This window comes from Hyalella azteca, unplaced genomic scaffold, assembly GCF_000764305.2.
Source record: "Hyalella azteca isolate HAZT.00-mixed unplaced genomic scaffold, Hazt_2.0.2 contig14244, whole genome shotgun sequence".
NCBI classification, from domain to species: Eukaryota; Metazoa; Arthropoda; class Malacostraca; order Amphipoda; family Hyalellidae; genus Hyalella; species Hyalella azteca.
The window spans coordinates 234,069-250,834 of NW_025944135.1; the positions used below are offsets into that span (position 1 = coordinate 234,069).

Consider the following 16,766-nt stretch of genomic DNA (forward strand, 5'->3'; position numbering starts at 1 on the left):
ATATCAAGTTTGTGTTCTACGTGCCTGCTATCAAGCAGGTAGTGGAATGAGCCGCATATATTTACTGACCACCTTTATTATGTTTGGGGATGCAGCATCGATCAGCTGCAGCGAACATAAGAGAGAGGCGAGTAAAATACCGCCGAGGTGCCTTACGAAAGAGATTAAATCATAAGAATTAATTGTTGGCGGCACATTACTGCGATTAAGGTACGCACTCATAATAAAATACCCGGGAGAAAAGTCTTACAAGGCATAAGTTGAAATGAATTAAACGATAGAATTTTGAAAGCCACATTTGAAATGAACGACCTTAATTTAGATGGTCAAATGATTTCTGAAATTGTAAACGGTTTTCTCGCATCAGCCTAAAAAATGTCATTCGAAACGAAGCTTACCGCGTATGGTGATAGGAATAACAATATAACAAAATTATTCTTCGATGAAGTTGATAGGTTCCTTATACTGTTTTTACACACCATCATGTACGAAAAATCGATTTAAACGAATTTAACTTCTGGTGCAGAAGTTAACCCGGATCGCATACAAGTTACTTACGATAAAACATCTAACGCATATTAAACAGTTGCATGATGATGAAAACAGAGAGAATGGTTCATTAATTCATTCATATTTCTTCAATGTGCAAATTGAACATTAAACTCCGTGTATGGTAGAGTTGCGGTTTTTGCTGCAGAAAACAGCTCAGCGAGGATAATGGGTTTACTTTTTATGTATCGGTCTTCAGATAAAAGTATCGGCTGAACATGTATAATATACACGGTAATACGTGCCTCGGGCTCAGCGCTAAAAATAAAAGGCTACTCGAGCCTTAAATCCCAAGAGGGAGGAAATTCGGTGCAAAACTCACGTTGTATTATATATTTGCAATCTAGATTCATTAGCAATCCAGTTTTAATTGCAATCTAGATTTATTTGAAATTTAGATTTGCCATCCAGATTTATTTATAATCTAGATTTGTTTGTAATCTAAATTTAATTGCATTCACTGATGGTTATGAAATAACCACAATGCAGCTCTTTCACTGGTCGTTATTGTTCGAGCATTTAACAGTATGCAGGTTAGTGCTTAGTTTTCCGGATCATTCGAAGTTAAAGATCTATTGAAGAATTATGTACTAAGTTCCCATTTTATTATCATTAGAATCCGTGCGATAGTCAAATTAAGTTGATTGCTTGGATAAACAAGGCAATGCAATACAAGTGTTTCTTTTACAGACGTCGTGATCGAATGATGATTACATTTAGACTTGGCTCTAACCTGACACGTAATGGAGCAGTGCCAACAAATAATTGTAAAATAATCTGTAGATGCACAAATTTATTTATATATTATAAATTTATTATAATATTTAAATATTATTACTATATTATTATTTATATATTATATAATTACATATTATTTTATATATTTATATATCATTATATTATTATTTATATATTATAATTTATTTATATTATAAAAGATAATAAATGTTTCTGCAGACTTTTCAAATAATTTCACTCAAAAATTTTAAAATGTGTAACATTTGAATTTCCTAACAATAAATTCCTTCACTGTACATATATCCCCGTATGCTAACGCTTATTTTTACATTAGTTTGGCCAATATATATATACGTATAATACTGGTACGCAAGAGGTTCGTTACACTGACGCTGGACATTCCGATTGTGAGGAAAATTTAGTCTGCGCGCCTAGGACTTCCCTTCTTTCGGCAGGAAACAAGTTTTTGTCGACTGGTCCTTTGTGGCTATGGGAGCGCGTCAGACCACACGCCCGATTTGGCTCTTCAAGCGACATTGGTGAACTTTACTTCGGTTGTATGAGTCCGGCGGAAAATCTCCTTTTAGTAATTAGTATAAATCTGAATTTTGCGGTGACGTGGTATTTTCGAGAAAACCGTTTTTGTAGTTCATATCGGGCGTGTTTATTGAATCAAAAATGACCCAATTTTCTTCTAAAAATCTTTTTGCGGAATTCACGGCCATACTCGCAGGCACTTTTTTTCAGCCCGTTAGATATCCTTCGAGTGTCATGCCTGATGATATCATCCTAGACTTCATAGTCGGTGAGTTGAATAAATTAATTATTATGAAGAGAAATAACTGTTTGTAGAACAAACAAATAATTCGTTCAACAACAAACACTCCTCAATATTAGTGCATTGAAAAATTGGCATGGAAGGTCAATAGCTCTTCCATGTATTCTACTGGCGGGATAACTCCGTGTTATTGCGATATGACGGAAGTGCCTTCAATGTTGCCTTATAAATAGTAGCAGGTCTCATAAAAAATCAAGATAAGTATGATAAAAATTACTCTTCAATAATTTTACCGTATCCCTCGTCAGAGAAAAAATCTTGTTTAGAATTCTAAACCTTACAACGTAATTAGGACACAGTAGGAGCAATGATTTAATTCAAGAAATTTCTTTTTTATTCAAATTACTGGCAAGGTAGGGTGCGCAGAATAGTTTTTAAACAAATTTTCGATGAATGAGTTAGATGGGAGTAACTTCCATGAGCCTTTCTAAAAAATTTGTAGGACTTAAACTTTTTCACTTTTAGGACTTTTTCATAAACTATGAAGTTAGATGAAAAAGATAATAATATGCGTTTAAAAATTACTTTTCGAAGACTAAACTTCTGAAGAATCCAGTGTTTCGGATGTTACACATGTACAATGGATTTCTAGTTTTATTTTCATATATTACAAAAAATTATTTTTCAAAATTTTTTTAAGATTTCAAAATTTTGTCAATTTTTAAAATTATTTATTCTGTCAACTGATTCATGCATTGTCTCTGACTTTATGCAATTGTGTAAAATTTCAATCGATTGGACAGGTCAAATTGTGACATATATGGACTATAGGATTTGTTGCAGACGAAATAATTTTAGATTTTTTAATAATAAATTTTTTTTAATTTATAAAATTATTTATTCTGTCAATTGATTCATGCAATGCAACGTCTCCAACTTTACGGAAGTGTGCAAAATTTCAGATCTATTGGACAGGTAGAAGTGTGTCAAATATCGATAATAAGATTTGTAGCTGACAAAATTTTTTTACTTTTTTAATATTGAAAAAAATTCAATTTTTAAAATCATATATTGTGTCAATTGATTCATGCATTGTCTCCAACTTTATGCAAGTGTGCCAAATTTCAGATCGATTGGACAGGTAGAAGCGTGTTAACCATCGATTATAAGATTTGTAGCAGTCAGACAGACAAACAAACAACAAGAAGTGAAGTTAAAGAGAAATGTTAAAAAACGTTATTTGCGATTTGTTTTTGTCATTTTATCGAACGATCCATAAACAATGTCAAATGCCTGCCGTCTATCAATGATTTATTTATTGTTGTTCAGGTAGTTGCGTTACTTTATAAAAATTCGTCTTTCGAGTCGAGTCGAGTTTAAAGAATTAATTTGATAAATCCTACGTTTTCTTGCATAAGTCTGTGTAGTGCACGTATTTCCCGGCAATGTTGTTAGAGGATCAAGCGAGTTGTTAGTTTGAATGCTCAAGACATGATTTTTTGTCTTTTGTCCACTGAAGTGCCCCTTTTTGGCTAGCTTCTGCTCTGCCTTAGGCAAGGATCCATAGGTCCAGTATTTATGCCGCAGCGTTTTCTGCATGGGCTCACAATTAAACTTGCTGTGGTACAGAGTGCAACAGCAACGGTCAGCAACGAGGCGTGTGAAGCCGCATAGATCTGTGTTTTATGAATGATATCTTATATATATTTTAGTTTGCATAGACTCATTTGTTTGGACTAAGAAAATAAAATAAACTTATAACGGAGGTCCAATAACTTCAGGGTATAGCCCAGTAGATATATAATCAGTTCAGAGTGTTCAACACAATTCGTCACCATGAGCTCTTTATCAGTTATGAGTCTCATAACAAAGTTAGCTGCTATTATTGCTGGGATATTCACGCAGCCAACAGTTTATCCTACGAGTGTTATGCCTCAGGATACAATCGTCGACTTCATCGTAGGTGAGCTAAAATTCACGTAAGGTTTATACAAAATACTTTATTACAAAAAAATAAAAAAATACAAATATAAATACAAAAATTTAATTCTACCATTAAATTATAAATTTATTAAAAAAAATTATTTACGTTTTTATAAGTAAAAATTTATTCCTAACTACATAAAAATCCATTTACTTTAATTTATTTCTACATATTCTACTACTGTCTACTGCTACTGAACGATTGGAAATTTTACCCTGCGCGATTGTGCACCTGCAGAATTGAAGGTCATCTGCTGTGGGGAATCCGTGCACGCAACGTGCAAAAGTTGACAAATTTCCCTCGTGATTCCTCAATTTCAAAGGAAGAAAATTCAAAATTTCTGATTCACGTGATTAGACTGCATAAGCTACTTGGCCTTTAATAAGCAAGTTTTTAGGGTATAATAATAAAAAGCGGAAAGCATAGGTAGTATAAGATAATGCTCCTAAATCGGAATTTAATTGCTAACAGCGAAAGAGACACTTTTGAAATCATATCGTAAATAAGTTTTTTCTGTTGATACTTTGAAAGAATAATATTGTATTTTCAGTAAAAATTGTAATTATGAGAAATTTTCACAAAAAAAATAAATTGAAGTTACAATAGGTTAAATTTCGATCCAAGCTACAAATTGCATGATGAGCCGGAGTTGCAACAGCCTGCAGATTTGCTGTTTTCCTGTATGCAATGGCACGTCGTGGATTATTATAACACCATATCTATAACATCCGTGATACATGCCAGGCTTTACAATCTGAGATAAACCTAAATTTGAACGATTACATGATTTACTAGGTAAACTCTGATGACTACATAAATATGTGAACAGCTTCAAATCTTTAGAGAATTAAAAAAAAATTCAGTTGCGATTTGGCTTCGCTAGGAATCGAATTCAAAAGTAGACGAAAGATTTCTACGAGGAAGGACACCATGTGAACTTGAATTCAAGGAGATCAACAGGTGCCACGCATGGATGCAGAACTTCTGTACGTGTTGTCAGTAGAGGCAAAAAACTTCCCTACGTGGCATTTGGTTAGAGTTCTTCCTTGTGGCATGTGATGGCAAGAAAACTACCAATTTACATGTTATTTTAAGACAACTCCCGTGCTTAGCAAACTTTGTGTGCCGTTCTGATGCTCTTGATTAAGCACGATAACCAGTAGAATGCATGAAATATTTCTCTTAAGAACAAAAAGAAAAGAATTGGAAAATGCATTACTTTTTTTTCTTGTAGAAACAACAAAGAATGGAAAAAGTTTCTTTCCATATTTCGGAAATCGACATATATACCGCGTTGCAATGCTCACGCAATGTTGATTGTGGAGCCCACACAGAGTAATGAGTGTCTTGAGACTTGTGGAGCCCACACAGAGTAATGAGTGTCATGAGACTTGTGGAGCCCACACAGAGTAATGAGTGTCTTGAGACTTGTGGAGCCCACACAGAGTAATGAGTGTCTTGAGACTTGTGGAGCCCACACAGAGTAATGAGTAACCGTGAGATTTTGTGCGAATAGAGGTACACTTCTTGCCCTGAGTGGGTCATCTTGGAAAAATTTGCTCTGGCAAAACGGCATATCTGTTACGTCTGCTCTTTGCTTATGCCGCAGGTGGTAATTGAAATATACGACCAGACAGTATTTTTCTAAATATTTTTCTTGCATAAAGAAATACGGGTTTATAGGAGGTTAAACTACGTTTAAAAACGGTTTCAACGCTCTAAGAAAATTTATTTTTTAAATATATTGTTTGAAACGAATTGAAGAAAATTAAAAAATATAGGTAGAAATGGTTACTAAACCACGATTGGTTAATCCGTTTGTTCATCCCATACCCTCGTTTTAAGTGGTAATCTTACCTCCTTTCACCTCAATTAGGTACCTCAATGCATCTTCTCCCCATGCTATTTTACCAAATCAACCTGAGTCTTTTGAGAAATGCTCTCCCGCGAACGAAGGATAGCCGTGCTTAGGTCACTCACAGATTGGAACTGGCGCTCATTTTGGTAAACATCCCTCGCCATGATGCCCCATAGGTTTTCAATTGGGTTGAGGTCAGGACTAAGCGCTGGCCACGGCAACAGGGAAATATTCTGCTCTTGGAACCACTTGTTTGCTGACTGCAAGATGTGAAACGAATCATTGTCTTGTTGGAAAACATATAATCCCTCTTGTTTCTCATCGGCTAAAGGGAAAGGATGGCGAAATAGCGTGTGCCTTGTAATCTCCTCTCCCTTGTAAAATAGCTAGAGTCGATTTTCACTTTCGGCTAAACGCACCTCAAGCCATGGCCGAAAGAAAAACAGATTGCCGCTTGGAAAATAATTCAGGCTCACGGTCCAGGTGGTGCCAATAGCATTGCTATCCATGTGGACCGTCAAGATTGAATTTTTTTATCACTGAAGATAATCTTGCTCCATCTCTCACCAATAAGCACATTTTTTCAGCAAATTATTGTCGGTTGATAATAAACTTTTGTTTAAAGGGGGGAGGGTATTGTTTATACCCTCCAGAAAAACTTCCGCATTTACTAACGGGTCTTTCTGAAACTTCACACATATATGTAAAACCAAAATACAAGAACATTTTGTTCGTATGATTTTTTCGGAAAAATTGATAGAAAACGGACAAAAAAGAGGGCACTGTAGAAATTTATTTCCTCCAAGGGTTTTCAAGCTACAACATTGAGATGCATAGCATTCGATGCGTAAAGACCATGCCAGTAGAGTAACGAAGCCCGATTATCCATTTTTGCCTGTTTTTTTTTTTTTCACACACGCATTTTTCCGTTTTCTTCAAATTTTCCCCCTCCCCCATTTTGAATTTGAACTATGCCCAAATCTAAAAAAGGGGCTTCGTTACTATATAGGTATGGACTTTACGAATCGAATGGTATATGTCTCATTGGTGTAGCTTCAAAACTCTAGGAGGAGATAGGTTTTCCGTGACAATAACTGTGAATGTTCAGGAGAGCGCGACAAAGTCCCGCCCGCATCGCAATAGGCACTCAATGTAGCAAGGATACGAAACTAAACGTTTATGGAGCTTGATTCCACTCAAGGATGGTGGGAGCGACTACATGCGCACCACCTCATACAACGCCAGGCGGGTTACTGAGCTGCACCTCAAGCAAACACTGTATTTATAATGCTGGGCAGTGAATTAGCTCCTATCTAATTTGTTAATATAGCGCCAGTTTTTAATAGAGGTATAGCGCCAGTTTTAGAAGCCTCTGAATACAGTCGCCTAAGATCACTGTCGGTTAATTTTGCCTTTTTGATTCGTATCAGTCCGAATTAGCAAGAAATGATTGTCCAACAGTTTTTGAGCGTTGTATTTCCTCTACGAGGTCCCATTGGCTTCTACTGCATTTCACAAAGGCCAAAATTAGCGCCTTCTCGGCCTTGTGAGTCATGTCCCCATTGTCATCTCTTTTACTTCGAAATCTTCATTTGAATCCTTGTATGGATGTTAAAAGAGGCTCAGTCTGAAATCAGCTTTTTACTCTTATCCACCTGCAATTGCAAATAGATAAGTTTTGTAGTTTTCTTCTTGTTCATTGTCTTTTATTTCTAAATTTAATTTTTAATCTCTGCTCCATGAATTTAATTTGTCTAACTTGTGATTTTTTCTGCATTCTAGAATCTTCTAACTGACGATTGAGCTTGACTCCGAAAAGTTTTCTACAAGGACATGATGCTTTTTGTGGGTTTTTCTTTTCCTTCAAACTTATATTAAAATTGAGATGCAAATAAACGTGTGACATTAAGTTGAATCTTACGTCTATACGTTTCCTCACATGGCTCGAACTGCTATAATGAAAATGTCGGAATTAACTAAATCGGTAGATATTTTGTACGTGCATGAGGCGAAGCCATAGAAAAACAAAGATCAGTTGGCATTTGTGTTTGATGTATTAAAACCATCTTCTCTTTACCCACCCGCCAGTGGGCGCAGGCTCAGCGGGCAGTGTGGTGGCTGGTCGACTCTCCGAGGTGCCGGAATGGGAGGTGCTGGTGTTGGAGGCCGGAGGACAACCGCCCACGTTCACAAAAATTCCGTTGCTACAAATTGCTTCTTCCTTACCGAACTTATCTTACGTCAACCAGTATCCGATAATTGCTCAAAAATACTCTAGTCAATTTTACGTGGTAAGTGTGAGTATGACAATTTGTAACCTTAAATAAATTGATCTCTTTTTCGTGATTTACAAGGATTTCTTGCAGATACATTTTAATCTAAAAACGAGAATGTGCTAATTTTCAAATAAATTGCATGAAATGTTGTAATTAGTCAACAAAGAAAATGACTTAGACTCAGACTTAGAAAGTTAAAAAATCCCGCAGAAGAATCACAGAAACTGTTTTCGAAATGTGGCTGTGATTGAGGACGGGTGTGTTTTATCAAGACAATGGCCTGTTGTCAACTTCGGAAGGGGCGCATTTTTTCTATAACCTCATGCACTGGATTTCGGTAACTATCATATATGACAGTTTTGCTTCAGCTTCCCGACGTATGCATGAGTGCCCGTACATGTCGACTTATGGCATTGAATTACGAACGTTGCCTCCCGATGGTATTTCACGTTACCAGGTCTTGGGATTCGAATAGCCTTAAGGCCCTGATTGAAAGCCGAGAGGCTTCGAACAGGCTCGGCTCTTCCCTAAGAGTTTCTTCACTAATTAGGATAGACTTTGCTCCACTCGCAAATGAGATGGCGATATGGATTTTTCCATACTTACCCAGCTGTTTATTTCTAAGCGTCGACCAGTAACGAAAAATATGTAAACTTTGTATTAAAAGAGTTTTGATGAGAGGAAATTACAAGAAACTTTGAATATTGTTGTTCATCAAATCTGCGACTTTTACACTTTTTTCGAGATATAAACGGGTTGTAATTTTTATTGTCAATTGAATGGTATATTCGGCATTCCTTGATCAGCTTCCTTGTTATAGATATTTTCCACCAAAAAATTTTTATGATCGAGTCTGCTGATACGCGGAGGGAAAATCCCGCATACTAGCTGCTCAAATGGAGACGTTGTGCAATGTTTGAGGGGAAAGAGACGTCGTAAATTACTCCAACTGTCAGTTCACAACAGGTGGCATGGTAAAGGCGAAGTCAATGAGGGGCGAAGAATAATACGTGGCCAGTGGTCGGCCTATCCAATTAGTTATAGCCGACCGTTGGCCATTCCTCGGCCACCTGAAAGCGACCAGTTACCGCGAAGAATTGGGTCTGGCTAGGATATCATATTACAAAGAGTACAAGCTCGAGGGTAGCGACTGGCCGAGCTTTGGGCAGATCAAGGATTTTACACGATGGTCGCGAAAACCTCCCTCTCAGACTTTGCTGCCTGAATTTTTTACCGAATGTATAGTAGTATAGTATAGTATCTTCGGCATTTAAAGAATAGGCCTGGATAGGCCTGTCGCCGATTCTTGTACTTTTCTTGACTAGACTGGCCTTTTGATCAGATCTTTTTAACGGACGGTAGATTTAAAATAGCTTCTAGATGTCAGTTGTTCCGTAGGGTACGAGGCATTTTAAGACTAAACATATGCTCATGTAGCTAAACGTCAGAGGTAATTTATTAGTAGGTTTGCATGCTTGCTGGACTCACACGTTCTTGACACTCATAAGTGCGGTAGTTTGTCGTATAATGTTTCCCTCAAACTCCACAACTTTTTGCCATATAAACCATTGAATTGAATCGACTCATAACATTGGTGTCATGAATGTTCATGGTGTCTTCGTGGCGAAAATGCCACTAATGTCTGATTTAAATCTATGTAATTACCGAAATTTATTTTCGTATTGGTGTTTCACTAGAGAATTTCGAGTAAGTTCTGTAGGTTTAATATTGAGATTGAATGGTTTGAAATATAATTAAAATATAGGTCATATATTTTTTGAATAATGCTATAAAAGGTTCAAAAAGTTAACAAATGTAACTGAAGAATTAAAATTCTAAGCTCTTATTGTTTATTATCGACCTATAAAGAGTGCAACGTCTTTATACAGGATCGAAGGTACATGACGGGGAAAATGATCGGAGGAACAGGCGCCATCAATCGGATGATCCACAACCGAGGCAACCCCCAAGATTACGACAATTGGGCCCAGTTAGGAAACCCAGGCTGGGACTGGGAAACAGTTTTGAAATATTTCAAGAAATCTGAAGATTACCGAAGTCCCATGAAGCCTAGAGATGGTGAGATGATATTTCAATAATCCAAACAATGAGTATTAATTTGATGGTCATGCAATGGGCACATTATTGGCTTAGCAATTTTTCTTAATAAAAAATTATTTTTTCGGCCACGCATGAAAAATATTCAAAAATTTGAAAGTTAGATGTTGAGGTTTTCAACTGAGCAATTTCAGACTTGTGTATAAATTGGAAATGGATTTTGGCGCAACTTGAAAATTTTAGTTTTCCCTAAAAAGGCGATTTGTCTGAGGAACTTAAAAATATTTTATGCTAAATACATTCCACACGAGTTTCCTCCTAGGATATGGGATTTAAATCTTATTTCATTGTGATTTAAATCTTTAATCATAATGAATTAGAAGTTTCACTGATTGATTGATAATTCTTAATAATTTCGATCTTTAAGCACTCCAATAATAGTCTTCTCAGATAACGATCATGCCGATCGGCGTGCTCTAAATTAAAACCTTTTCAACTTTTCCGCCATGAATTGTATTTAAAAAACATATTTTATATTTTCCTAGACGGACTTCCTTCACAGGAAATATAACAAGGATTAACCCGTAAATGCGTCCTATCTAATCGCTGGACATCTTGACATTAATCCAAGAAAGTGATATTTCTACACTTGACATATTAATTCCTTCGCAGCTCCATTCCGTGGGATCGGCGGTCCTATGAGCGTGCAGAAAGTTGGCTGGATGCCGCCGGTTGGTAGACTTGCTATACAGGCTGGCATGGAGGTGGGCTTACCGGAAATCGACTACAACACAGATACAAAAATCGGTACGAGTCAGAATTTTTTGGGGGTTTAGCAATTTATTCTTGAATACTTCTTTATTATCACTCGCCAAAGCGAAAATTCTATTGGGGCACTTAAATTATTTTCTAGACTTATCTCACAACGTATTATGATTTCATCAATTCTGGCTACAATGCGGAGCTAAAGAACTGTTTCTGGACTGAGTTTTCAACGCGTGAGATTTCAGTATTCGAAAGAGACCTTGAGCGAAAACTTTGAAGTAACCAATGTGAGAGTTTAAATAAATATATGGTCGTTCAAGTCGCTGAGTATCTGTTTTGTTTCTGCGCAACAGGTAGCAGTATTTTACAGCTAGCAACGCGTAATGGCGAGCGAGTGACTTCGGCAGATGCATTTTTAAAGCCAATCATGCAGCGCAAAAACCTGAAGCTACAAATCAACTCTCAAGTTATCAAGGTATGAAAATAGGCTCATTTCTTTAAATGTATCCGAAGTACGAGTACACCACACAGTAATACAACCGTCAGCAGAATGTTTAAAGCGGTTCATAGCATCCGCAAGTGTACAAAACTAAATTTCTTTTTTAATCTTCACTTCGTTTCATAACACTATGTTTCATTAACAATTTGAAGTCCGGTGATAATCTTGTCGGCGCCGGATAAGAGCTGGTATGAGGCCGGCATGCCCGTTTTGGCGGAGTCGAGGTTTATCATTTGTCAGACTGCTTAATTTCACAACTTCATAATCGTACCATCGTACCGGGTACAGGAGCATTTGTGCTTCTGGTTAAACAAACAGGTTCAAACCATTAGAGGACGTTCCACGTATCGTTCATTGATATTATGAATTTATATTATTTCCTCTAGTATTCTTTTACATTGGAGTAGACAAACACTGAACTATACTAAAGGAACATGATAAAAATAACGAAAAACTTTATATGGAATGCCCCTGCACAGACAAACAGAATTACACAAATGACGATTCAATGGATTATTTTGGTAGCAGCATGAGACTAAAAATAAGCATAGCAACAAGTGCACCAAAATATCTGATAAATAAACTAAAAATAAATAGGAATAACCTGTCTGCATGCAAGGCTGCTCACGTGAAATTAAAATTCTTACCAGGTTTGAATAAAATCTACGAATTTGTATTTGAAACTAATCTGTTAAAAATTTATTGAATTGTGCGACAATCCATTAAAATATTATACACAATTAAAAACGTGATCGTTTTATAAATATTCATAGAGAAAGAGGGCAAATTGTAGTACCCACGAAATTTTGCGGATTCGTTATTTTTATTTCATTATGGCAAGAAACTCGCTGCTTTAAACAATAAAATTATTTTCAGCATTAGAATATCTCACTGGATTTACTCATTCTAATTCCCCTACCTTCCTTAATTTAATGTGAATTTATCTCGTAACACCCAAACGATGATTCGTGGTATCTTTCTTAATTTTTAAAACTATTATTAGAAATAAAAATAAAGTGATGGAATGTCGATAAAATGAAGCGACATTTTCTAATGAAATGAGTAAAATTGACATTCGTAGAAAGCGGAATGGCAGCTCTTGCATTCGCATTCGTAGAAAGCGGAGTGGCAGCTCCTGCATTCTCATTCATAGAAAGAGGAGTGGTATTTTCTGCATTCTCATTCGTAGAAAGCGGAGTGACAGCTCCTGCATTCTCATTCGTAGAAAGCGAAGTGGCAGCTCCTGCATTCTCATTCGTAGAAAGCGAAGTGGCAGCTCCTGCATTCTCATTCGTAGAAATCGGAGTGGTAGCTCCGGCCCCTTATTAAAATTTTCATGCCTGTCAGCCGCTGGATCAAGCGCGTCCCAAGCTCATCCAACGGTATAAATCAGCGGCTCCATGTCCGCTTTAGGTTCTGGTTGCCGGAGCGAAATAAGCGCCGAAAGAGAATCTTGTGAAATACCTGTCGAGCTTGGGGCGATCATGGGGCGCGCGTATTTGGTACCTGATACGTTCGGGACAGACGAAAGTATCCGAATCTGAAAAATGCGTTAAAAAACTGCCCACCTCCCTTCCCCCCTTTATGAGGGGAAGGGGGAGGCATTTGAATCGCTGTACGGGGCATTTGAATCGCTGAACATCGCGGCACAATGAAGCAAGTGGCAAGTAACACGAGTTTGAAACGGGAATAATATCAGTTAATACAACTTTCAACTCCAACTTTCCACATTACCCACAACAATCTCTTATATTTGCCAAAATGCAAGATCCTCTCACATTGCCCAAGCAAAACAATCTTTAATATTCACCAGCATTCAGCATTCTCACACATTTCCCAAATCCAAACATTCGTCAATATGCAATATCACTCAACTATCAACATACTCCAATATTCAACACTGCTCAAAATTAACCCACATCATCCATGGACGAAACATTATACCTATTTACCCGTACCAAACACTCCTACCTGTTGCGGTAGTAGCGGCCGGTACCAAACATTTACCACCTACGGCTGAGCAAAATATTATCTCACCTTAACCAGTATTGAACCTTCTCTCATATTCGCGAGCACAAAATATTCACATATACTGTTAAGCATTCTCCCGCAATAATCGGTTGAATCAGTCCTCAAAACACGCCTAAATTATCAGCAAAAAACAGCCTATTGTATGTAGAGAGCTTAATTCTAACCATTCCAACATAGCAGATTCTATATAGTATCTAATTCCTCTTTCCAGGTGTGCAGTATCTAATATATAGTGAAGTTATTCACGGAAATGTAATTTTTCCCTATCCTGTGTACCTAAAATTCTCGAAATACACACGTGCAAATAACAATAGTTTGATTTCACTTCGAATAGAGTTAACAATAACGGAACCGTGCAACTTAGTTACTTTACTGGCTAATAAATTTGCTCAGTAAACCCTGTTGTAACTTGTAACGCGTCTTCAGCAGCAAGCTCTATGCCGAGCAATTGGTAAGATTGCCAGATGTCGCTACTCGACTCAAAGCTAATCGACTTGATGAATCTCAGCTTTCGGTTCTATAGTCCCACAAAACGATCTTGATGTCTTGGTCGATGAATCAGAAATTATAACCTCGAGTATAATAACACGAACAGCTGAAATAACACGTTCGTGTCAATATACCCCAAAGTTAAAAATTTCAGCAAAAATCTTGAAGCTCGACGGTGTGTTCTTGAATGTAGTCATTGCCGGTAATCTAAGTTCTAACCGCCAACAACCTTCACTTTAGGAGGCACTGGACAATAAACACTTAGGAAGTTGCGTTTCTAAAGATTCCTAAATTAGCATTTTCAGCTTTTAGAAACTTCATTATTTTCTATTAGCTTGCATCGCAGTTCACACTAAGGATACACCATGGATACGAGAAGCCTGTCTAATTAGCCACACACGACGAAATGCACTAAGCTACTGACAGTTTGACAGATTACAGTTGACACCAGAGCCGGCGCAGAGCGTCGGGGTTAGTGGGGGCAGTGGGTGCGGGTAACCCCACTTTAGAATAGGGAGTATTTTGGGGGTTGTTTGTCAGTCTTACCTCGAAAGTGTGAGTTTTGAAGCCTTGATTGTAATTGCAATTTGTGCGTGTTGCCGCAAGAATAATGCATGCTTGTTGCTAGAACGCGACGCACATAAGTAGACATAGAAGTAACACAAGCATGTTCAAGACAACGTACTGCACGCCTGTTGTTGTACATATTCACACATCGCAAGCGTGTTAACAGAAACGAAATGTCCGCATTAGATCGCGTATTGAAGATAGCGCTGTTCACGCATGCGCTGCTGAAAACGCGCGTTGGCGAGCATTAGTAGCAACCTTATTGACATAAAAGTAACGTGAGCGTGTTGAAGATGCCGACGTGTTTTTCTATGCGCACGCAAAGCAAGCGCGTTGACAGACACGCATTGCACGCGTGTTGAATCTCAAGCAACTCTCGCGTGAGCAACACGCACTCGATGCAAGCGTGTTGTAGATAACGCAACGCAAGCATGTTGACGTACACGCAATGCAAGAGTGTTGAAACGCTCGCGTGTTGATAAGTTCGTACCCATGCACAATGCACATGCAGCGTCACAACTAAAGGCAGGGGCTTGTCACGCTCGCGCTAAGAACTCAGGCCAGTTACTGCATGAGCAGGGTAAGCCAATGGTGGCCTGGCCAGCCGCTGATTTCGTGTGTCATATGACCCTTATATTTTTTCCCATGAAACTACCCAAAAGAATGCGGAGTGGCATCTTCTGCATTCTCATTCGTAGAAAGCGAAGTGGCATCTGCTGCATTCTCATTCGTAGAAAGCGAAGTGGCATCTTCTGCATTCTCATTCGTAGATAGCGGAGTGGCAGCTCCTGCATTGGCATTGATAGAAAAGTAAATTAATTGAGTAAGTGAATATAATGTAAGTAATTTAATAACTTCTTCATCGTCCTGGCGATGAAGTTGCTCGTTGGCTCGAGGAAAAAGCCCCCACACTGAATATCCAGAACATCCTTACAGGCCTTTCAATGCAGCATATACAAGATGTAGAAATATCCTCAAGGATTCAAACTGGTTAAAGCATGTGGCGGCTTTGACCGCAGCAGCTGTCAGGTATTCACTCATGTTTTGAATGTGGGCAGGATGGGGAGCGGCCATGGCACCTTGGGTCAGGGAGTTAAACTGTTCGATTCCGCGCGAAGAAAAAAAATTTATTGAGCATTTCATTATATGGAGATAATACTCATGTAGTGCCATCATGTATAGGTCAGAATGGATAATTAATTTATGCAGGAGATCCACTGTACATAATGTATCTCGCCAAAATTCTTACCTGTTGAATTCCGATTTTTTTTTGCAGATACTACTGAATAAAAACAACGATGCAATCGGAGTCACATATGTTCATAAAAATAAGGCAAGTTTAACATCAGGTGAGGAATTGAGGACTTGACGATGCCAGATGAATGTGTTTGACAATACAGAGAAAGTCTTCCTTTGAAGTCAATTTACATATTTTTTGTGAAACAACTCCTCTGATTCAAAATGAAAAAGATTGCTAGTCAATGCTTCTTGTTTTGAACTTATACAATGAAACGATTTCCGATTTAAATATCTGTTTCCCACAAGCGATATAAAATTGCAATACTTATTTACACCACCAGGTATTTTAATTTAACTATTTTAAGGTATTTAATATTAGTGTAAATGGATTCCGTTTGCCTCACATGGCAATTAAATTCGAATGAAAATGGTTTTAGCTCTCATCGAACATCTGCAGTGATTGGCGCATTGATGAAATTGGATTTTCTAAAACGGGATTCAATGGATTTTCATCAAGGAAGTTTTCATACAATTTTCCACATTTTTGATCGTTCTAGGGTATAACTCAACTGAAATCAAACAAGCAAGAAAACCATTAAAAGTCTCATGAATAAATGACTGTTGTTCCTGATCAGGTGAAGCGAGTGTTCGCTATAGGGTTTAACTCAGCGGAAATCAAACAAGCAAGAAAACCAGTAAAAGTCTCATGAAGAAACGACTGTTGTTCCTGATCAGATGAAGCGAACGTTCGCTATAGAGTTTAACTCAACTGAAATCAAGCAAGCAAGAAAACCATCAAAAGTCTCATGAATAAATGACTGTTGTTCCTGATCAGGTGAAGCGAGTGTTCGCTATAGGGTTTAACTCAGCGGAAATCAAACAAGCAAGAAAACCATTAAAAGTCTCATGAAGAAACGACTGTTGTTCCTGATCAG

General features: G+C 37.6%; 1 protein-coding gene across 1 annotated transcript in view; it reads left to right on the forward strand.

Annotated features, from left to right (window-relative positions):
• Window positions 1-3,688: 3,688 nt before the first annotated feature.
• LOC108679965 (glucose dehydrogenase [FAD, quinone]) overlaps window positions 3,689-16,766 on the forward strand; it is a 25,624-nt gene continuing 12,546 nt past the window's right edge. Inside the window, exons 1-6 of the mRNA XM_018168712.2 lie at window positions 3,689-4,028; window positions 7,996-8,198; window positions 10,073-10,262; window positions 10,914-11,048; window positions 11,360-11,481; window positions 15,869-15,941. Coding sequence (XP_018024201.1) covers window positions 3,902-4,028; window positions 7,996-8,198; window positions 10,073-10,262; window positions 10,914-11,048; window positions 11,360-11,481; window positions 15,869-15,941 — 850 coding nt within the window. The 5' untranslated portion in view covers window positions 3,689-3,901. The remainder of the gene's footprint in view (window positions 4,029-7,995; window positions 8,199-10,072; window positions 10,263-10,913; window positions 11,049-11,359; window positions 11,482-15,868; window positions 15,942-16,766) is intronic.